Source organism: Micrasema longulum, unplaced genomic scaffold (assembly GCF_059751315.1).
Source record: "Micrasema longulum isolate JH-2025_06_02 unplaced genomic scaffold, ASM5975131v1 h1tg000720l, whole genome shotgun sequence".
NCBI classification, from domain to species: domain Eukaryota; kingdom Metazoa; phylum Arthropoda; class Insecta; order Trichoptera; family Brachycentridae; genus Micrasema; species Micrasema longulum.
Window position 1 is genome coordinate 496,122 of NW_028277916.1, and position 23,828 is coordinate 519,949.

General features: G+C 31.9%; 1 protein-coding gene across 2 annotated transcripts; it reads left to right on the plus strand.

Moving 5' to 3' along the window:
• The first annotated feature begins 1,146 nt into the window (after positions 1-1,146).
• LOC148279486 (uncharacterized) lies at positions 1,147-20,864 on the plus strand. Of its 2 annotated transcripts, XM_088229848.1 has the most exons (9): positions 1,147-1,471; positions 4,115-4,214; positions 7,943-10,196; positions 10,286-10,544; positions 11,086-11,214; positions 11,294-11,361; positions 12,625-12,793; positions 16,901-17,133; positions 18,905-20,864. In XM_088229848.1, exons 3-9 carry the CDS (start codon positions 7,966-7,968, stop codon positions 18,987-18,989), a joined length of 3,174 nt encoding a protein of 1,057 aa, XP_088085974.1. In that variant the 5' UTR covers positions 1,147-1,471; positions 4,115-4,214; positions 7,943-7,965; the 3' UTR covers positions 18,990-20,864. The 2 variants fall into 2 exon arrangements, with proteins under 2 accessions (XP_088085974.1, XP_088085972.1); XM_088229846.1 differs by lacking the exon at positions 4,115-4,214.
• The last annotated feature ends 2,964 nt before the right edge of the window (positions 20,865-23,828 follow it).

A 23,828-nucleotide genomic window follows, 5' to 3' on the forward strand; every position in this document is an offset into this window, starting at 1 on the left:
TTAATTATAATTTTCAATATAAACAATGACCTTCCCCGTAAACTGATCGTAAAACCCAGTTAAAATTATGTACTTTCTACCGCCTTTTAAAAACAACCGCACCCATCATCTTTATAAAATAACTTAACACGTCAACTTTCAAGACCAATCTTTCTTTTAAGATGAAGTGCTTTGTCATCATGCATCTAGATACCTATTATTTTGAATTTATGATTGCGTCACGTGGTTAGTGTCACGTATACACGGATCAGAGTTCCGAGAATCATACCCCGTAGAAATGAATAATTCTTAAATAGGTCATATTTGTAGTTGCAGATATGGTATACTTTGGAGTTTATGTGAGCGGGGTTGGAAGTTTGATGAGAAGATTGATACAATATTTTTTAATCTAAGGACACAGTAGGATACAAAAGGTGTTAAAGCTTTTTTATTTCCATCATCTGACTATCCAACAACACACAAAATAAGTAAAAGCATCATCATTCAAGCTAATCTTCCGATGTGCTGTAGGCTGTGGCGCAATAGCACATAAGAAAACTGTGAAACTGGCGTCGCGGGTTTGATTCCCGCCAGTTGTAAGAAATAATCACAATTGGTCTGGGTGTTATGATTTTTTTTATAACTTCCTTCAATTTCATTTCTTTCCCCCCTGCTGACAAGCCTCTAAAATAAAGGTATAGCGGGTTATATCTATCGGGTACAAAGCGTCATATTCCTCGAATTGAAATTGAAATTTAATGTGGCGAAGTAACCCAAAAGAAAAAAAATATTTTTAATGGTATTTTATGGGGTCGATAACAAAGTTTTGGCTTTTTGATGCCTCAAAAATGTTTTTGCAGTCTTACGCCTTACATAATATATTTTCAAAAATATCTTAATTTTATAACGCTTATGCTAACTCTCTCACAATATTAAATATTTTTTGAATTGTGGTACATATTTTTCAGATACACGATGTTAATACATTTTTATTTGATATGTGAAAAAATTAAATGAGCGTCATAATCTGAATCACTCATTTCTAATTTACACTCTCAGCATATTTTGGCTTTGGTCACCTTTCTCCATCCCGACGTTAATATTGTTTGTGGTTGTAATTGGATTGCTGGGATTCATAATATTTTTTTACCACTAAGTTTTTTGTTTATGTCACTTTTGACTTGACGGCTATGATGTGTTGTGTTTTGGTGAACCCTGCTATTTTATCAAATTTGATTTTACATGCCATTGTGTGATATTTTGACTGTGGCGAAGTAGTGTTTCATTTAACGCGAAATGTAAGACTTTTATCGTACAATTATAACATACTTGTCCATTAAAATGTCGTGTTACGGCCATGAACTATTTGAGGAACGTAATAATGCTGTCCCTGAATTCGACGAAAGAACCTTCGATATTTTAAAAGAAATATTTGGAAGTATAGCGGAAGAGAGTGTTATTCGAAAAGTTTTATCTTACTGCCAGGGAAATTGTAAGTAACTTTTATTTGTTATTATTATTATCATGTTTGTACACGAACTGTGATCCATTTTTTTTTCTACGCATAAAATCAATATGAAGATAATTTTTTATCTACGCTTTTTATGAGCATATGTTAAGTTTTCAATCACAATGGCCCGAGGATAAAAACAAATTGAGATAAGTTGAGTGCTATTATAATATTACTAAGTATTTATATCGCTTTGTTTGGCGGCAAAACATCCTTTCAAATATTATTGACATGTTTTGGTGTAGTTTGTGTTAAAACGGCGAATTTTTATTGAATTATGTCTATTAGCTAAAATAATTGATCGTATTTAGGATTATTAATGCTTTAATGCAAAAATATTGATAATCCCAAATTATCTCTATATAGCACTGCAAACTTGTCTTTATTTTCTTTTCAATTAAACTTATAAAAGAATCGTAGTAAAAACTCAATGAACAAAAGTTTTTAAAAATTATTTTTATATCTGGTTCACTTCTCAGTCATGTTCTCGTACAAACAAATATTAACTTAAAGCTATTGGCATACCAATGCAATGATGTGCCACCATGGAGTGTTTTTAAGTATATTCGATAAGAGTTACTAAATATGTTTTTTGTCTTAGTTATTATGTATAAGTCTTATATTCATTGCAGGTACTTAATTATTCTAACACAATATTATGGCACAATAGTCACACGTTTGACAATTTTGTGGTCTCCAAATATTTTCTGAGCCAGTGTTACAGTGGGAAGTTAACATTTATCTTCAATTTTATCTACAAAGTAATACTAAGTTTTCTGTATGAAAAATATCATATGTATACAATTTTTTTTCTAAACATGTTCAATTACAGGTTATCGATGAAGATACTTAAAATTTTCATGTAAATATACCGATGTACCTATGATAATAGTGTTTGTAATCGCGGCCCAGGTAAAATATATCCATCAGAACACCTGTTAATACCTTAGAGTAATAATAGGCCACTGGCCAATAGAGTCACCCATACAAACAAAAACCATTCTATAGTATCAACCACGAAGTTAGCTACAGTTTACAGTAATACAACGGGCTGTAGGTACTCAGGCCGAGAATTATAAGTGCAAACTGAAATCGTCCGTTACATATTTTTTGTTAAACTAAACACTTGGAACGCTTCTGTTCTATGCAATAGAGCTAAAGGTCTTCTCTTTAAACTGGAGTAAATTATTACATTAATACAAGGTTAATACGCATGTATATCTAAAGAAACATTTAATATCAACTTTGTATAGAAGAACAATTGAAACACGGTAAAGTTTTATTTCGAGTATCGAGTGTTTTTCCTTCATAAATACGCTATTGTTTAAAATTACCTTGTTGATGGTAAATCTGTATACTTGTATTATTATTGAATGTAGGCGAGCAGCCTTTGCTGATAATGCCACAGGGCATGACATTGATACACCAACTGCAGCGCATCTCAAACCTTATTTTGTTTTGTTTGTTGTGAGGGTAATATGATTAGTCCCACCTTTCTAGAACCAGTCCATGGACTATGAAATAATCCAGTGTAAAAACACTATTATTTAAAAAAAATATTACTGTACATAAAAACATAACATAAAACAAAATAAAATTACAAAAAAAATCCCACGTAGAAATGGCCTCTGCGTATACTGATTTAATCAGTTTTATGTTACGGAACAAATATATGTACATACATAACAGAAAAAACACAGTATATATTATATTTTAATTCAAAAACAAAAAATAAATAAATTTTAGTAGCAATAAGGAAGTTGTGTTTTTTTTTTTTTTTTAATATTTGTTAATGGATCATTAAACTAAGCACAATTTTTTTTTTTATCGTATTATCAGCGCTATAATTTTTTTAAGTTTTGTATTTTTAAAATTACTCCGCATATGGCATCTCAAGTTCTTTTCCCCTTCTTCTCAGTGAGTTCTGGTGGCTGGTCGGTAGACTTACTGTAAACCGGACATCTGTCACAATTCTCCCTTCAGTTGATTCTTATGAACTAGTGATGTCATTCAAAATAGTTGGTTTTTATTGTTTTTTTCACATGTTTTCAAGAAACTTCGCCTTACAATTTAATGCTCTAATTTTTACCGCGCTGAAGAATACATTTTTTGTATCCAATTTTTAGTATGGCTAAACTTCCTCATTTAGCTAAACCATTTGTACCGTTTACTAGATTTAAGGAAAAAGTGATCAAGGCTTGTTTTTGTCAGTTGTACAATTATTATAAGATAAATAAACCTTTACCATAAAGTATATTTAGATATTCATTTGTAATAATTGAGTTTTGTATTGGATTCTGGAATATCTAAAAGAACAAAATGAAGTAACCTAGTTGTAGTAATTACCTCACGATATGGTGATTTGTATTTAAAAGTCTTGGATTAAATGAGTTGCCAACCTAATTTTAACAAATAAACTCACTATAAAGAAATATGCATAAAAGAGATTTATTTACTTCATTTTATTTTCTTCCAAGCAGTTTTTAAATTGGTTGACTATAGTGGAATGGAAATCATATCTTGTGGGTTATTCCGGGATAAAACCACTGCTTCAGAATTTTTCCTGTGTTTGAGGGAAGATTGGGGACGATAGAGCTACCAGTTATTGTTTGATAAATATTGCAGGATTTATTATCTACGTGGCAGTAAAATGGAAAGTTACTATAAATCTTTTGTCTCTTAACTTGGGCATATGAGTGGTTGATCAAATGGTTTTTCACATGAGGTAACAGTTAACCCTGGATTTCTCCTATTTGTATTTATGTGCTGTTGTTTATTTTGCTACTGCTTTTTTCTTTATTTTATTAATTGGAATGTACAATCATATTAACAATGTAATTTTATATGTTAAACACTTATCACTAGACTAAAAATGATTTCATACATGTAGGTATAATACATACATTTTTTTTTTCTTATTTAAAAAAAAGAAATATTTGCGTTCTTATTATTTACCCAAATATTTAGATTTTTGGGGCCATTTTCAACGAGTTGTAAATAACTCACTCTTAGAAAATGGGAATTAAGTCGGGGTAGAGTGGGGTTCGAACCTCAAACCTCTGATCCGTGAGTCCGCAACACTAACTACGGGATCACAACCTGATTCTTTAATATGCAAGTTGTCACAGATAAAACATAAATAAAATATTGTATTGATATATGACATATGTAAAAATTTATACAATGAATGTGCCCGCCCTTTTCTGAAATTAATGTCTTATGTCATTTTTGCTCATTCACTATAAATTTTTCATTAACTGATTTAGCAAAAATATAATTTTCTATTCAAACTGCGAAAAATTACACAATTTTAAAAGCCTTCATTGTACTCCTCACTGCAGTATAGTCAATCTGTCATTAATCAAATAAACATGGTCAGTACATTCACCTTATTCTAGTTTTCCTGTATGACAGGGAAGGAATAAAGTGTTAGTTCAAAATTGGGACCACAGCTGTACCCACTGGATCCCGCTTCAAAGGGAGAAGAACATAATACAAATAAAATGAACAAACAACTAAACAAAACCTTTAAGTACCTTGGAAACATTCACAGAATTTGCCCAATAAAACACTCACTCAAACAACAAAAGAAAACAAATTACATTCCAAGTTGTGTACATTTTTTTCCAAACTAAGAGAATAAGAGGTCACAATTAAAAAAAAAAAGTCAATAATGTATTCTCCTTCATTATTTTACAACAAAGTCAATAATTTATAGCATCTTCACCGTACACTGCGCAAATATTGCGAGAAGCTTAGGTAGCTTTATTCCCTCGATTGAACGCACACATAATGAGGTGTTGATAATGCTCACTTTAATTTATTTTTTTTTAAATTTTAAAAATTATTTTTGTTTATTCAGAAAAACAACAGCAGTGCAAAAAAATATACACAACATTATAAAAAAAACATAAAATAAAGCCAAATCAGTTTTCCACATAAATACAATTATACAATTCATTCTACTTTACATTCCATTTTGAAGGCTTGTAATCAAATAAAATAAAATATATAATGTTAACACAATATCTTGTAGAGCATAAAATTTTATTTCAAATGACGTACATACATATAACCTTTACATTTTTAAAACTTTTGGTGACCATTTTTTAAATTTGGAAAAAAACGAACACAATTTAAGTTAACACTCAATATAATGAAAATGTATAAATAGATATTTGAGGCCCCCAGTATCAAAGATTGGCAAACAATCCCATATATATTTTTGAGAAAATGACAAAAGTCTGTAATAACATTTTTTAATTGAAATATTTACAAACAATATTTTTTATTTTATAATGTTTGGTGCCATTAGTACTTTGAACAATGAACCTAAAGGTTAACATAACAAGAAACACTATTTTTATTAAGTGTTAAATATGCAGTTGGCCGCTTTTAATACTATTTTTAGTGTTTGGCCATCTTTGATACTGAGGGCCTCATTTATTAATATAGGTTGCATTTACTTTGATGAAATTGTAAAAAAAATATTCGGCTCCAACAAGACAATTATAAGAATTGCAAATTCTGTTGATGGAAGAATTCTTTACTGCATTTGTGTTAATGTCTGGGGAGTAAAATAATTTGGCTCGATGACTAATATCCATGGGTATATGAAAATGAATTAGGCTAAGTAAATTAGTGATTCATTATTGCCATTTATAAGCTTCAATGAAAACAAAAAATCTACAAGCTGTCTATTTTCCAAATAGTCCGTCTTAAAATGTCTCCCTGCTTTATTGTAGTTATTGAATTAATAATTATTTATGTATGATAGATGTTTAGTAATTTATCTAGTTGCTTTAAATTATATTTTAGAATACTGATGTTGTTCTTTTGGATTTTTATGCCATGTACTTTTAGCTCTTTTTACCATAACACCACCAGCATCTGAAAACAGAAAAAATCTAAGAAGTTTAGTATTTAAGTATGTTCAAATCCACTGTAGACCAATACCGGTTTCAACCTACAACAGATAGATTGGTATCTCAACAGAGATGGGTGTATTTTTGAAGAAGGGATTGTGTAAGACTCACAGGCTCCATGGGCTAAATGGTGAATGCTACACAATATAATGTGCAGTGACTGGTGACGGTTCATGTAAAGATGCCTAGACTTTCATATTTTCTTCTCAAACAGTGCCTCCACGAAAACATATTATTCGACTAGTTTAGAGGTGACATCTTTAGCGTTAAACCTATGGAACACTTTCTTTAACTTTTGACCGTTAATTGTATAGTAAGTAGTCAAATTGTAAATTAGAGTATTGCAATAAGGAAGTTCAGTGGTTTTTAAAAAATAATTGTTTTATTGACTATCAAACTAAGGCAATTTTTTTTAATTGAATTTTATGTATCGTGTTATCATCACAATTATTTTTCAAAGTTTTGTAATTTTGAAATTACCTCATTCGTGACGTCCTGAGTTTTCATCGGTTAGTTGTGCTGATATTTAAATGTAGAAACCGTAGCTGTCAAAATACACTACACGTTTAAAAAAATGGCTACCTGGGAACCGGAAATCTATCACAACACATAACGAGGCTATAATTGATTCTTCACAAAAATCTGTTCCGTTTCCAAGTAGTTTATTTTTATTAAATTATTATGAAAATAAAACTTTGTTAAATGTGTAACACAATTTTATTATTTTACAAGAACACTACTACGAATTGTGTAACACTAATAATAAAGTTTTATTTCCATAATAATATATAATGAAGTGTTACAAAGTGAATGCCGATTCAATTAATAATATCATTTTTACTAATTTTACCCACATTTTATTGGCCATACAATTAAATGCTCTAACTTTTATGGCTTGTATAAATATTTTTTTATATCCAATTTCTCGTAGCACTGAGCTTCCTCATTGTTGTGTGTTTGTATGTTTGTTGGAAATTTTATTTGCTGCCATTTTATTAAATAGTGTAATTTATTATAATAATAAAAATACTTTATAGTCTTATAATTTTTTTATAAATTTTTTACCAGTGACCGGGTTTCAGATAATGTCGACAGACAGATGTCGGTCACGATGAAACCCGGTCACTAGTAAAATTAAAAAAAAAAAAAATATAAATAAAAGTGGAATAAAACTATAAAGTATTTTTATTATTATAATAAAATTGCAGTTCCACCAAGAAATGTCAGTAGAAAAACTCAATATAGTGTAATTTATATAATTTTTAGGATTCTTAATAAAAAATGTATGCGCTTTATTTTATAGTTTAACCTTAATCTTAGCAGAACAAAATAAATATTTTTTTACGTTTAATTGAAAGATTCTTATGAATTGTGAAAATGCAGTTAAGACTGAAAAATTGTGTTTTACTCGAGTTTTAGTTCATTAGAAAAAATTCAATCATATATATCCCATAGGATACACTGCCAAGAAAAGGGCTAAAAAGATTTATTTTTATGTAACTTATTTTTGATATGATTTTTCTTTCAGTGTCACATTCTATAGATTATTTGATGAAAATAACAAACTCAAATGAATTGAATTTAAATGGAGACACTGTAGTGATTGACAAAGGCAGCGACCAGAATACTTTACAGTCTGAAGTTACCAGAGATGTAGATAATCTTTCCTTTTCTTCCCGATTACGTAATCCGACAAAAAACAAAACTTCCAAAATGGATTTAAGAGAAGCTAAAAGTTCCACTCAACCACAACCAGAAATACCAACGTATTTAAAGAATGCGATCGACGATATAAATAATGGATATCGAGTTTGTATTCTAATGCGAGGCTTACCGGGCAGCGGGAAAAGCACTTTAGCTCGACAAATAATTGATATTACCGTCAAAGATGTTTCCACAAAACACATATTCAGTACTGATGATTTCTTTATGGTCAACAATAATTATAAGTATGATAAAAGTCGATTAGGAGATGCCCACACCTGGAATCAGAATAGGGTTAAACAAAAACTATGTAATGGATTCAGTCCCATAATTATTGACAACACCAATGTGGAGCTTTGGTCGATGCAGCTTTATGTAATCAACGCAGTCGAAAATGGTTATATTTTGCATGTTCTAGAGCCTCAAACTTCATGGGCTTATAAGGCAAAGAAGTTATTCACTAAGAATAGTCACCAAGTTCCATTGTTTACTATCAATCGAATGCTCGAACAATTTCAAAAGAATATAACTGCAGAAACCTTGTTCAATTTCTTTAAATTACAATATCCACCCGGGCTGGTTCCACCAGTATACAGAAAACTTCCTAAACTTGCCCCAAATCAAGTAGAGATTGGTGATCTGATTGATTTTTCTGTACCACAAGTAAAAGAAAATGATATGTTCCAGAGTAAAAAACCAGCCGAGTTTCCCAATAGTCCTTCTTGGCAACCCAGGAATTCAGGTTTCAGTTCTATAGTTACTCCTACAAATACAAATCGGAATAATAATCCCAGCCCTATTAGAGATTGGGACGATATATCAGGACAAAGCGCTAAGAGAGATCTAGATGTTCAACAAAAAATAAGTCAAATTGCCGGCCCCATGTCAGATTGTCAGATATCTGACAAGTATTCTGAGGTGCCCAAGCCGCAGCGCTGTGACAGCAAAAAGTCAGGAAAACAAACATTGTTTTCATCGGAAAGTATAGATTGGGAACCCATTAACTCTTCTATGTCAGAATGGGTTTGTGTTACGGAACCTGTTAGAAATTCTTCCCTATCCTCTGAATACTGGAACAATCTTTCTACCAAAGATGTATGTGATGCTTCTACCAATACTCTTAGTTCTGATATAATGCCTGATAATTTAAGGTATTTCAACATTTTGACGCCAGTTAGTCGTGATATTAACAGTTTGTTTATTTTCCCTGATAAATCGTCACCTCGTTTAAAGGTCGCCTTAGACAAAGGAACCATGACATGCGATGACGAGGAACTCTCCGGGATGGAAGGAGGCAGTAAAGACAATATTGAATCTTTGAAAAATATGCGAGTTCTATTTGATGATATTCCAGAAGATTATTTACTAGACATTTTGGATCAGTGCAATGGCGATATGAATTGGGCTGTTGGAATATTGTTAGATGGGAAAACAGAAAATGGTTTGTTACTTAAAGTGCAGCACAAAATACCTTCGGAAGAAACAGCGGTTCCTGTGTTAGAAACGCAAGCTGAAAATGCAGTAAGTTTAGCCTTGCAAACTGACACACAAAATGAAAATATCCCTGATAATTTTGAAGAGAAAAACGTTGAGATTGTTGAAACTGCTAGTCAGCCAAACACGTCTATTTCAGAGACATCCATAAATTTAAAAAAACAAATAGAGGAAAACTTTGTTTTTAGTGATGCTTATTATTCTGAACACGTCATGAAACTTCGCAGGAAAATTCACGGGGATAAGATTCTCCCTCAAACTTCCATAGAAAATGAAAAGAAAGAAAAAGCTACAGATTCAACAGACAGTGTTCTCGGAACGTCCAATAGAACTCATCGGGATAGTAGTGAAGAGGAAGATGAACAGAATATTATATCTGTTACTGTAGGGAACGAATTCATCGCCAATCTTCACAATATATTTGGATCTTGCACCGTTGATCATAACTGGGAGCCCGTGATTCACATGCCCTTTTCTCTGTTAAGTCAAATTCACGCTTTGTGGTTAGAATCATTGTACAATCAGATTGATGTTCAAAAGGAATATTTGAAGGCAATTATTAAGGAAGATGAAGACTTCGCAAGGTAACAAGCGCACTTACTTTATATAATGTTGCCATACTAGATTTACTGATTCTGTTTATTATTTTTAAGCACTATATGGATATTTTCAGACAACTCTTGACAAAAGAAAAAGAAGCCCAAAGAATGGGGGAAGTTCCCGTGGTTCCTAATTTGCGTGAAATAATGGATATGGAGGTTGCTTTAGCGCAGTATAAAACCAACATATCAGAGTGGAAGAAAGAAACACCCGATGATTTGGCTTCAAGATTGACGCGTCAAAAACTTATCCAGCTCTTTCCGGATATAGATCCTGAAGTTCTCTTGGAAGTGCTGAATGCGCACAATAACAACTTCGAACAGACATGCCAAGTAAAACTATTTCTTGAATGTATTTATAAAAGAAGTATTTCTTCTAAACTTGCCAAATCAGTTAAAATATTTTTACAGACTAAAATATCAATAATAAAAATGTTAGTGAGTCGTGCAATTGTACTCCAATCGTAATGATAAGTCTTACACACTAAGCGCCAGTCCAGGGACGATAAAATTAATCGAATCCAGGAATTATAGGCTTGTACTCTCCGAGGTGAATTGATCTTCATTCAATTTCCTTTTTGCCTGAGAGTAGCCATCGAGTCAAAAACACTCATTCAGGGTGTTCATATTTACTCACAGAACTGTACTCTTCATTCTCTTATCTTACTAACTTTTGTCAGAAACCTGAAGATATATTAATATTTATTTAAGTTTTTGCATTTTTTAATATATTTCTTATGTATTGGTGGGTTTGTTGCCATTTCTTCAAACCAATAAATAATCATAAAGTTTTATTGATCAATTTGGTAGAAACATTAATTCAAATCTACCTCTTTGTATTGTTTCTCGGAATGTAATGTTGTAATTTCTGCAGGTTTTACTGGTATCTACCGGTAAAATACCAATGACACATGCCGAAGATGAAAGTAAACAAGAAATTCAGAAGATATTAATGGAACAAGAGAAAGATTTGCTGGCCAGAGCTAACAAGGAACAACTTAAAGTACGAGAATAATAATATTTTAAACAGCTTTACTACAAATTTTATTTACAATTTTATCCAAATCAATTATTTGTTTTAGGTGATGGCATCTGAGGGCCCTACAAATTTGACACCTGGTATTGATGAAAACACCATAAAAAATTACAGGTGCATAATCATTTTGTTTTTTGTCTCATTTTTTTAAAAATATCTAATTTAATTACATTGTGTAAAATCACTAAATTAAAAATATTTTTTAACAAAGTGTTTTCTTGGACATAATATCGAAAAACTTTTACTAAGTCATAAAAATTAAACACATTTTAAATACACATACTTATGATGTAAATACTTATATTCACATATAAGTTATTAATTTTAAAAAATACTTGGTACACTTCCACTTATTTATTTTGACCAATTAGCGCTTTCACCCTCTAATGGGCATCTTCTGAAAGAACATTTAGCTTCCCATAGATTAAATAACGACTTATCAAACTATGCATCACATTTAAATGAATTAAAACATAATTTTGACAAATCAAAAAACATAAAAAATTTACATGTAGGACATAAAGGTCAAAAGTTAGATAGATTGGAAATTTTAGAAATAAATAGGATAAAAAGTAATAGCGCTAGAATTTTAATAAATCAGCAGATAGAATTCAAAAACCCACACTTATTAGCCCCCTTAATTGGACCCTGCACATTGTAATAAAACAATAAATATTTTTCATATAATAGAATCTTCTCTTAAAGTACACCGCCAACATATGTTTCAATAATTTGTCTCACTCTGTTCCATTGAAATATTGCGTATTGTATCTTTTTCAACTTATTTATAAATGTACCTACACTTAAGATAATATTTAGTTTTATATAAATTACCCTTACATTGTATAATATCCACCAGTCTGAAGATGCCCATTAGAGGGTGAAAGCGCTAATTGGTCAAAATAAATAAGTGGAAGTGTAACCAAGTATTTTTTAAATTAATAACTTATACTTAAATATAAGTTATTACATCATTACAATGGAATTCCATCAAGAATTGTCAATAAATAATTTAAAGGAAACACATACTTATGACGTCGTAATTCACAAGTTAGTTCACCAATCATTAACACATGTTTTACCGTAGAAGGAAAATTGAATTAGGAGAGATTTGAAAAAATCATTAAATTAGACCATTAAACCATAGTGGCAACAAAATAACACAATTATAACATTAAAAAAGGCTTATGTAAATAACACAGTGACGAATATAAATATACAAAAAACTCCGTTATTTTGGGACTATTCAACTCATAAATAGTGCTTCTAGAAAATGAGATTCAAATTGTGATAGAGTGGTGTTCCAACGCTGCCACAGGGCTACATACAACCCAGCTTTTTTTCTGTCCATCTCAATTCTTTATAATTTTTATATAGGGATGAAGCAGTGAAACATCTAGAAATACGGAACATATACTACAACAAGGCAAAGGAATACTTTAAGAAAGGAATGACCCAAACAGCATCATATTATTCCCAGTTGGCCGCTCTCCATACTAGGAAACATGACTACATCAACAGCTTGGCAGCTAGTGAGATTATGGAGGTATGGCTATTACAGAATATTATTATATTGGGGATTTGAATAAGTTCTCGCTGCTTTTTCGTGAAAATTAATGCATTATTTTTAAAAATTAGTAAAGAACATGTCATTGAAAGTATTGTCCATTGCTAGCAACTACTTTCTCCAGTCATTCTGGCAACATACAAATAATGACTCATCTTTTGAGGTTATCCATGAATCAAGCTATTTTTTGACATCTTTATATGAATGGTGGTGCTGCTCAGCCAGACCATGAGTCATTGATCGGAACACGCGGTAATCGGAAGGCGCAATGTCCGGTGAATACGGCGGGTGGGGTAGGATTTCCCATTTTAGCGTTTCCAAGTATGTTTTGACTGGCCTTGCTAAGAAATTACTTTATCGTGTCTTTTCTCGTATTGCGGCTATTTTTCCTTCAGTGCTTGCCTCAAATAGATAGTGATCTCCTTTGATGCATAGCGATCTCCCATGATGGTTTTGTTGGGTTTGAGGAGCTCATAAAACACTACACCCAGCTGATCCCACCAAACACAGAGCATGTGTTTGGAACCATGGATATTAATGTTGTTCGATTTCTTATTTTTTGGAAATTCAAAATGGCCCTGTGCGGAAAAGATGTTCTATGACCTACCAGATTATGGTAAAAATAAACACAATATATATTATGATAATATTTGCTGCGAGGCTGTTAAGTTTAGCATTTTCATTGCAGTATTAAAAAAAAATTTTGAGTTAGAAAAATTTCTTTATGTTTTTTTAGTATTTATTACAAAGATAAAACATAAGGAAAAAAAATAAATTTAAAAAAATATATATATGTTTTGAGCGTTTCAGAATATTATATTTTTAATGCCAAAAAACACATCAAAGTTACAGTTGACGGTTATTACTAGTGTCAAATACTGGCATTAATTTTCTTGATTTTTGGTGTTTTTTTATAAACCTATTTCTTTTTTGGTTTCTGCAGACAGAAACTGACGCTTTCTTAACTATTTTTACAATTCGTGTGACTTGACTTCTTATATGTAAATTGTTCAGTCATTCGTAGCTCTGTCAGATTATCTCACTTTGTCAAATCCACATAATCTGTTGCACAAATATCGCATTCTGATATTTATAATATTTGGATACTTGTTGCAATGAGGAAGTTCAGTGTCTTTTTTAATTTTTTTTATTTGTTAATGTAATATTAAACTAAGCCAATTTTTTTATTTTTTTTATGTCGTATTATCAGCGCTATGATTTTTTAAAGTTTTATATTTCTGAAATAACTCCGCATGTGACGTCAGAGATTCTCTGGCAGTTCTTCCGATTGGTTCGTTTACGGTGACCAAACCGGATATCACTGGATGGTTCATATGAACCAGTGATGTCATTCAAAGTAGTGCAATTTTATTAATATATATATATTTTTTTTGTACATTTTCAAGAAATTTTGCCGTACAATTTAATGCTCTAATTTTTACCGCGCGCAAGAAAACATTTTTTGTATCCAATTTCCCATAGGGCTGAAGTTCCTCATTACAGTCCGTTTTATTTTGCAAGCTCTCCGAATTCTCCTAAAAATATTTTTTTCTTACGTGTCCTCTCTTGTTAGCTAGCACTGATAAAAGAACATTCTTAGGATACGAAGTCAGTTTTTTTAAAAATAACTGGGTCGTAATAATTACTCATTTCATTTCACTGGACAAACCACGAGATAAAGCGATTGACTTATGCTAAACTTATGCAAATGCTAAACACCATAAATGTTTGATGGTTTTGTTGAACCATATAGGTCCACAAACTTTAATAATGAAAGTCATTAATATAACTTATGTCTCGGACAGATTATTGTGGGTTTTGTACAGGGTTTTCCGGAGCAGGATTCTCCTACTACTTTGACATGAGTCTCTTTCATGTATTTTTTTCTTTTTTATAATATGTACGTATTGAATATATGTTTGTAATGTATATGTTATATTTAAATAAATGAATTGAATTGAATTGAAAAATTGAATTGAGATACGTAAAGCTTATGAATCCTGTTTGCGGTTGAAGGCCACCTTGAGTGCCAAATTTTTCTAGGGGTTCACTTTGACAGACTTTAATTGCATTTGTTAATTAGTTTCATTTAGTTGATAGCTTCACAATGTCCATTAATAGCTGATCAGTGCTTAAGTCTTTCTTGAATAAAACTATAGGCAGCTTCTCGCCATCTAACAGTTTTCCTATTTCTCCCGTGAAGCCTCTGAGCCCAATTGTAGTTCCATCTAAATTTGCAAAAAATATGACAATGTGAAAGCTTATTGGCATGTAACTGGCACACAAACTATTGTTCCATTGAATCCAATCGCAACCAGTTTTGTTTTGTTTTCCAATTTTTCTAACTCTTCCGACATTTACAGATACGTGACCAATATGCTTTGGTTTAAGTTCTTTTAACGGACTTATGTTTTGATTTTTCTTCCGCTTTTTAAAAAATGTTATAGTCTTGTCCATTAAAATATAAATTAATCTGATCAGAATCTGTTATAACTGGCTGAGATGGTAAAATGGTTCTTGTTTTTGTTCTCTCACGCCGAATTTAAATTCAATGACGTTCGATCAGTTGCTTTCTGATATAAGGCCAACATCTTAAAGTGCAGCTGACACGATAGCTGTCCCTGCTCGCTCGTTTTAGCTATGGCTTAAAATTTGGTCACTTCAAGTGTGAAGTCTTTGAGATTTGGGATGTGCTTTCAACAATATCCTACTGTATTGAAAAGTCAGTACTCTCGCTCACATGCTGCTTCTGTTTACTCTTATTTTTCTCAATATGATCTTGTATTAAGTTATTGGGATTAATCATCATTTTTAGATATCTTTTGGAAGAAAAAGTTAAGTAATTTTTAAGAAGTTAGCTTCATGACGATTTCTTTACATGGTGTAGAAATGTCTTCATTATGTCGCATGTCAGTTTAAATGCCATTGTACGTACCAGATTACGTTTTCATAGGTAGAAAGCATATTTGGTGGCATATCACAACCAGACCCAAAAACAGGGCAAATCATGTCTTTTCTTAATATCGCTATAGTGCAAAACTAGTTCAAGTACATAGACTCACACAATATAATAGTATTTTATTTAGCGGGAACAGCGGTCGCGCATGCTTTTCTAACAGCCGTTCGCTCAGTTTGATGCAGTTTTACGAACTGATTCGAGAGGATGCGGGGAAGGGGTTAGTTATCAAATCCATCGTAATATATTATTTAAATGGCAGGAAAACAGTATTTTAGTACCCAAAATCATCTTACCAAAACATGTCTTTCTTTAAAAAAATCTAATATTCAACCCCCTCGCGGAAAACCTTACCCTTAAAAAATAATTTTTTACTTTATTTTTCTTTTATTCTACATACTATGGAACATCTTTTACGCATTGGGCCATTTCGATATTTTTTTTTTCTCCATACAAGATCTATCCACCCTAATGGATATTCTGCTTTGCCGTCAATATTAACTTCGTATTATCATAGTGTATCCAATATTCGACTATTCCAAGATTCCATTTGTCAACTCATTTTAAGCAAACCTGTAGGTAGTCCACTTTTGCTTTCACTTCTCTAAGTAATTGAAAACAATTTATTCTGTTATTAGATTTATTTTTGTGTTTTTAAAGCCTGAATCTCATAATTAATTTGTACACTGTGTTTCAGGGCCAGACCGGGAAACTTCAGAGAAGCATTCCCCATGGTAAATTTTGTTATGAATTTCTTCATTATAATTTTAAAATGGAGTAAATCTTAAATTTCTCAGACTAGCATCCTTTCCACAAACCCCTACCTCCCTCCTACCTAGCGGCTTCCCTTGTCCGCATCCAATGCATATCTCTTGATTGGTCAAATTCATTTTTTATCTCAATTCTTGTTGTTGGGGGAGGTGTGTAGGGGTCTGTGGAAGGGATGCTAGTTTGAGAAATTAAAGATTTACTCCATTTTCAAACAATAAAAAAAAATGTTTTTTGTAAAAAATTATTAAGATTTTTTCAAAAGTTTACCACGGGTAGTGTTCCTCTGAAGTTTTGCAGTTAGGCCCTAAAACACTGTGTATAAGAATTCAATACATATTGTTAATAAAAATGAATATTAGGCGAATACCTCCAAAAAAGACGCCTACACACTGGACTTGCATAGCCTTTATGTGGCGGAGGCCTGCCAAGTTTTGGATATGTTTCTGGATAAACACATTCACACTCTACGGGAAAAGAATAAACATCAAAACATGAAGCTTTTCCTTATTACTGGACGTGGCCTCCACAGTCCTCGAAACCACCCGAGAATCAAACCTGCTGTTATTACCAGGCTGAACCAACGTGACATAAGGTAAATAAAAACCCCTTTAAGTTTATTTGATCTTGACTCGATGGCTATTTTCAGGAAATCGGATGATGATTGGTCTGCCTCGAAGTGTAGCGGTTGGCGTGCGTGCCTACCATGCTTAAGGTTTGATTCCTGGCAAGGTGGGCATAAAATGTTGGTTTGAATAATGGTTTAATACTGATGTATTTCACTGTCCCTAGGCTGCCACCTTAAGCGTGAGACTGTTCACCTCACCTTCGAGTAACATATGTGCTGCATTTGGTATAACGATGTAGTGCCTTATGCTCCATCACATGGCGATGAGGATATTTTTATGATAATTAAATTCATTTTCCTGCAATATTTTTATTTCTTTATTAATTGATTTAGGTATTTCATAAAAATGTTTTGCATTTTGAATAATCACTCGGTCCTCTTGTCCTAGTGGAATGGGGAGAATACAGTTCAGTGTATGAAATAGAACCAGAACTCTGGATGAGTGTTTTTAACTTGATAGCTACTCTCAAGTAAAAATTCTGAAAAAAGAAATCGAGTGAAGATTAGTCCATCTAAGTTTAACTAATCAAAGCCTACTATGCCAGAGGTCTTGAATTTGATTCCCAAGGAGGGTTGTTAAATAGTTAGAATTAATGGATCAAACATGGCATGGAAAAGACACTTAGATCAGATTAAGAAATTATCTGTACGTTGGCAAGTTACTAAGAGATTCAATAAAACCGCGAGCTTTTTATTGGCATTATAATCATCATTAATTACGAAGAATTGCAAAAGTTTTACATTGAATTCTTCCCAGTTATCCAATCGGTGATTAAAGGCTTGAATTCGTGACGATTCTATACCCACAAAAGATAGTAAGGACTACTTACAACTGAACAATGCCACACGCCCAAACTACACAGTCTACCCACACGACTCGGAAATAAGAATGACTTAGCTTTTAAGATTCCCAGCTTCCTTGCTTTGTCCTAGGGTGTCCTCCTGTATTCTGGCTGCTTCCTGCTGCCCTCTGGTCCCGTTAGCTTCCGTCAGCAATGGTCCACTGCCTGGCCGCTTCTGCCTGCCGCTAACCCGGATGTCCCGCGCCTTCTGGTCTCCACGACGCAGATGCGATGGATTGCTCCGACAATCCTTTCCAAGGCCCCTTAGTTCCAGATCTCGCCTCCTGGCGATGTTGGATTTCTGGCCTCCCAGTGATGAACCCTGCTGATTCTTCTCCGGTGATTCTTGATGATGGTCTCCTGGTCCCCTCAAAAATCTAAAAAAAAATCTTACAGACCTTGTCGTTTGCCTCGCAAGCGACAATAATACAGCCGACCTTCTTCTCCAATAATCCTTGAAAATGATTATTTTGGTCTTCTCACACTTTCCAATACCGAAATTATCCTCATCGCCAGTTGTTATACCCTATGGTGGTATATGAAGATCAGTAATAAGACTTATTATAGTTGACTGTGCTTTATTATAAATACTTATTATACTGTGGTTAGAGAGCGACTGTTTACTAGGAGAGACAAATCTAGAATGACTTGCCAAGGTGTGTGGGTATGCAGACGACTGTAGATATATTATTGTTACCAACAATATACCTACATTCCCCACTGCAAGGAATATTTATTTTACATGGTAATATTTACTGTAATATTTCGTATTCCTGAACTGGATCTAAAGCGTGAGACTGATCATTTTGACTGAAATGATCAAGATTTGTTGCAAATGGCTATGACAATAATTGTTCTTTGGGGAAACTTAATAGTAATTTTTTTTTGTTTTTCAGATATTATGAGGTGAATCCAGGATTGCTCGGAATTTATTTGAATTCCCAGCACCTGTTGACAGATTCCAGTGAAGCAAACAACTGACGACAGGGAAATACTAGAAATGTATACCAAAATATTCGTCCGCGCCCCGCACTGACCTATATCGAGCTTTTCTTTGTAGAGAGGGAATGGATATTTTTTTACTTTGTTTAAGTCAAGATGGATGACTATAAATAAAGCCTTTTGAATGTGGTAAATCTCTAAAGCTTTAAACACATTGAGAAATCATATCAGTAATGAAAAAAAGGAAATGACTTTCTTTTTAATTTTAATTTCGCTATGAGGGGTCCATGATACAATAGAATCCCATGGTAACACTGTTTAAGTATAACTACACATTATGAAAACAGGTATATTTGATATTAATAATAATCAGTTTAAAAAACACAAATAATATTAAGACATTTGTTTAAATTTTGATGTAATGTTGGTATGAGCTCTGAAAATAATACTTATGACTTTTAAGTAACTTGTGGGCCATAAAATGATATTTGAAATAATGATTACCCAGAGGTCTATGCTCTGAATAATATGTCAAAAATATTTGAATTTTATGTGGATATTGAATAAACATGTTTTTTTTTGCTTTTTTAAAAACACAGTAAAACTCCAATTATTCAGATTAATTAGTGCCAGATTTTATTGCCTTTGAAATAATACACCGAATTGGAATCACATTAAAAACTTACTGAAACATGTCCAGCAAAGTTAATTGCAAAGCTAAATAAAAAACAAAGCCATTATTTATTAATTCCCGACAATGATTTGGGTATTTGGCAATCCGGATGACTCTAGTTCTGATAAATGGAGTTCAACTGTAATATTGGAATTGTAAATAATTATTGTATTAGGTGTACAACTTTGCTTCCGCCGTTTTATCCCGAAATTTGAGGCCTTATTGTAAAAAATTGGTTATACATTTACGATTCAAAGTAAAGTGCATCGCTGGCCACTACTTTCTCCCATCTTTCTGGCCGTCTTTTGAATTGATCCATGAATCTATCTGATTTCTTAGTTCTTCATAAGACCAGAAGTGCTAGTCAGCCAGGCCGTGTGCCAGTTATAGTCAAAGGGGGCAACATCTGGGGTCGAGCATTGTCATCCTGCAAAATCACTTTGTCGTGTCTCACGTATTGCTGCCATTTTCCTCGGCTCTGCTCAAACGCATTAATTGTCGCCTGTGAATGTTTCACTCGGTTTTAACAGTTTATAATAGGTTTTAGCACACTTCGCCGAGCTGGTCCAACCAAATACAGAGCATGAGCTTAGAGCTGTGAAAATTAAGTTTTGCTGTCGACGTGGAATCATGGCCGGGAAATCTCCAGGATTTTCTGAGCTTGGGGTTATCGTAATGGACACATTTTTCATCCCCAGTCATAATGCGATGCAGAAATCCCTTCCGCTTTACCTTTTAAGCAACTGTTCACAAGCAAACAAACGCCGGTCAACATCTCTCGGTTTCAAGGCATACGGCACCTAATTTACTTGCTTCTGAATCATTTCCATGATTTTGTTGCGTTTTGAAATTGCTTATTTAGTCGCTCCCAATGATGTGCCAATTATTCTTGACTTTGACGCAAGTCTTCATCAAGTAATGCCTCCAATTCTGCATCTTCGAAAATCTTCTCTCTTCCATCGCCATGTCTGTCTTCGATGTGAAAATTCAAAATTGCATTACTAAATAAAAAAGGAGTTTATAGACTTTTTACACATCACTCTTTTCTTATTAGAAACTCTTGAATAATGATGTCTTTTTGGCAAAAAACGCATTGGTCTTGTACAATACTGTATGACTAGCACTTTTTTTGTTGTATCATCCATCATCTGGACAGGTGTAATTTAAAATGTTCAAAATATTTTTTTACATAAATGTGACATATCACTTGTCATTCATATATTATTGACTCCGTTTATAAACAATTTAAATCTTTAAAAAAAATATTTTAAAAATTCTCTGAGCGTTTTGTTTATTACACGACTGCCAATCATATCATAAAAAAATTGAAATTTGAGCGTTCGTAATTGGAAATTTTTCCAGAAAAATATAATTTTTCGGGTACAGTCATTTATGTATATTAATATTTTGGTAATTAGCTGAATATTGCAGATAAAAGGTGGAATATTTTATAATTTCAAATAAATTCTGGTCGATAAAAATGTAAATAAAGTCATAAACATCTAGTAGAAAAACATTCAAAACCTACCCAATAAAATACACCAAAAAAGGGAATTATAAGACTTGAAGAATGACGTCCATATTAAAAGCTTTAAGTAACTTTTATGCTTTTAATATAATATATTTCATATAATTTATAAAACTTCGTATCTCTTTATGTATTTTTTAAAATTTGAATATTTTAATTGTTTTTATTCTTACAATTTAGCTTCATATTATTTAGATAGATTCTGTTTTCAACGGTTAGAATTTAAAAATACTCGACTAATAAACATTCTTAAATATGAACTAGAGATAATTCCTAAAATTCCATTAAGGATTTCTGACTTTATTGTAGGTAAAATGATGTTCATTTCTAATTTTACATTAAAAAGACAATATTGATTAAAAACTGCAATGGCCTACCATGATAATTGCCAAAAAATTATCTTCATTAATTTATTGAATCCAAAATTAAAGAAGAATGGAAAAATAATAAATGTCAAATTACAGGACTTATTTTTTTATGTAAGCAATTAATTGCAAAAGTTCTTCAAATATTTAAATTCTCAACAAACATTATGTTACAATAGGAAAGCTCAGAGCGCAAAGTGTTATATATTAACATCATGGTCAGCCATGTATATATATTTTTTATTATTCTTAATAATTTAATTGTTATTTTAGTTATGGTTTTATTAAGTTTTTTCAAAGGAAAAAAAAAAATATTTACTTTTTTACTATAGTATGATAAACCCTGTCACACATGAAACCACACGACGATTGGTATGAGCACGGAGACATATTGGCATATTATTATTTTTTATTTAGAAGCATTTTAAAACAAAAAAAAATTTAACTAAAAACTCCGAATAGTTACTTCTGCAGGGGAGAAAACAGGAGTGCGGAGGGTTTAGAGGGGGTAGCGCTCTGCAGAAGTAAGCTACCATTTGGTTTTTTAATGTTTTTTTTTAAATTTCGAAACGATTCTAAATGATTTTTATAAATATGTCGCCTTGCTTATACTGATCATTGTGGTTTTGCATGTGACAGGGTTTACCATACACGCTGGAGTTTGCAACGCTTTCATGGAACTCTAACCTAACCAAACAGCACAATTTAAATTAAGCATTTTTATTGAGATTTTATGATTGTGTTTCTTTTATTGTTAGGTTATTCACTTGAAATTTTAATACAATTTTTTTATACGGAAACTCCGTTTAAAACTTTAATTTTTAAATAACAAGTAAAAAAGTGTCAATTCTTTAAAAACTAATAAAATTACATATTTTGAAGTATGTGCATCTTATCATAAAATGTAAAGGGTTTGTTAATTAAATATTTAAAATATTTTTCTTATCATTTCATTAGTCATTATATATTATATAATTATATAATTATAAAAACTCGAAATAGAGATTTTAATCAAACAATTTATAATGTGATTTTTGTTATCGTCATTTTAAGCCTAATTTCTAAAAGTGCTAAAAACGCTCAAAGTTTTAAATTGTAATGCAATATTTGGGATATTTTGATTTAATTCTTGTTAAAATTTATGTATTTATGCAAATGAACTACATACCTAGATGTTCCATCTAAATGTCCATATCTTTAATATTGTGCTGAAAATTTTGATTCTACACAATTTTAGTTTCCAAACAATTTTACACATTTGATAAATACACGAATCATATTTTGGTAACAATTTAATGTAAAATTTATTTTTGTCAATTAAACTCTTAGTATTAACATTTACAAAAAGACTTGGGTAAAAAAATATTGAATGAGGAACTTTAGGGCACACAATATATTTTTTTTACAAGAATGTGCCATGATATGATCGTTTAGCAGATTTTTTGTCTTAAACATCATATCTATACAATTTATTATTAAGGGATTTGTAATTAAATGTCGTAATCAATAATATACCTAGTAATTATTTTATAAATTATATCTCACATTTTCTTCCTCATTGTTCCCACCTTTAAAATATGAAAATAAATACATGTGTGTGATTATGATATTTTTAAGGCATTAATATTCTTAAACATTTTATTATTACGTATTCTTAAAAATGTAGACTGGTGAGAAAAATATAACAAGAGCAGTGTTTGTGGATGGAACAAGTAAAATAATGTACTTATATGGACTTTTATCACTGTGAAGATTGAGGTAGTTAATGTGCCGACTAAATGTGTACAATTCAATTTCTTTGATTTTCAGGGCATTCTTACTCTTTTCTGATATTTCGGATCGCACTTCAGTGTCTGGATTTATGTCGTTTGTGTGCATCTAATGACTGCAACACGGTATAAAATTTAATCAACTTATCGATGATGGACGCCGCAATGCGATCTGATATGCCGGAAAAGAGCATGTGTTTCTGGATTAATATTCAGAAAAACTCTGTGCGAAATATCTACAATGTGGAACATTGAATTTGCAGATAAATCTGTTGGTTTCTGCAACTAAATTGTAGAATGTGATTTTATTTTTCAACATATCGTATTTAAGATCCCAAAACCTTCGAAGTACAAAAATTTCAGATGAATTGAAAACACATTTTAACATGTATCCATTAATATAGGCATTCCTGGCTAAGCGGCCGCTAACCAAATATGGAAGGCGATGGGAGAATCGGCTATGTATGTACTTGAGAGGGTGTTGTTTCTTTGGGATGTGGCCACAAGAAGTAAAAGATTCATTAGATCAGTCATACATCAATA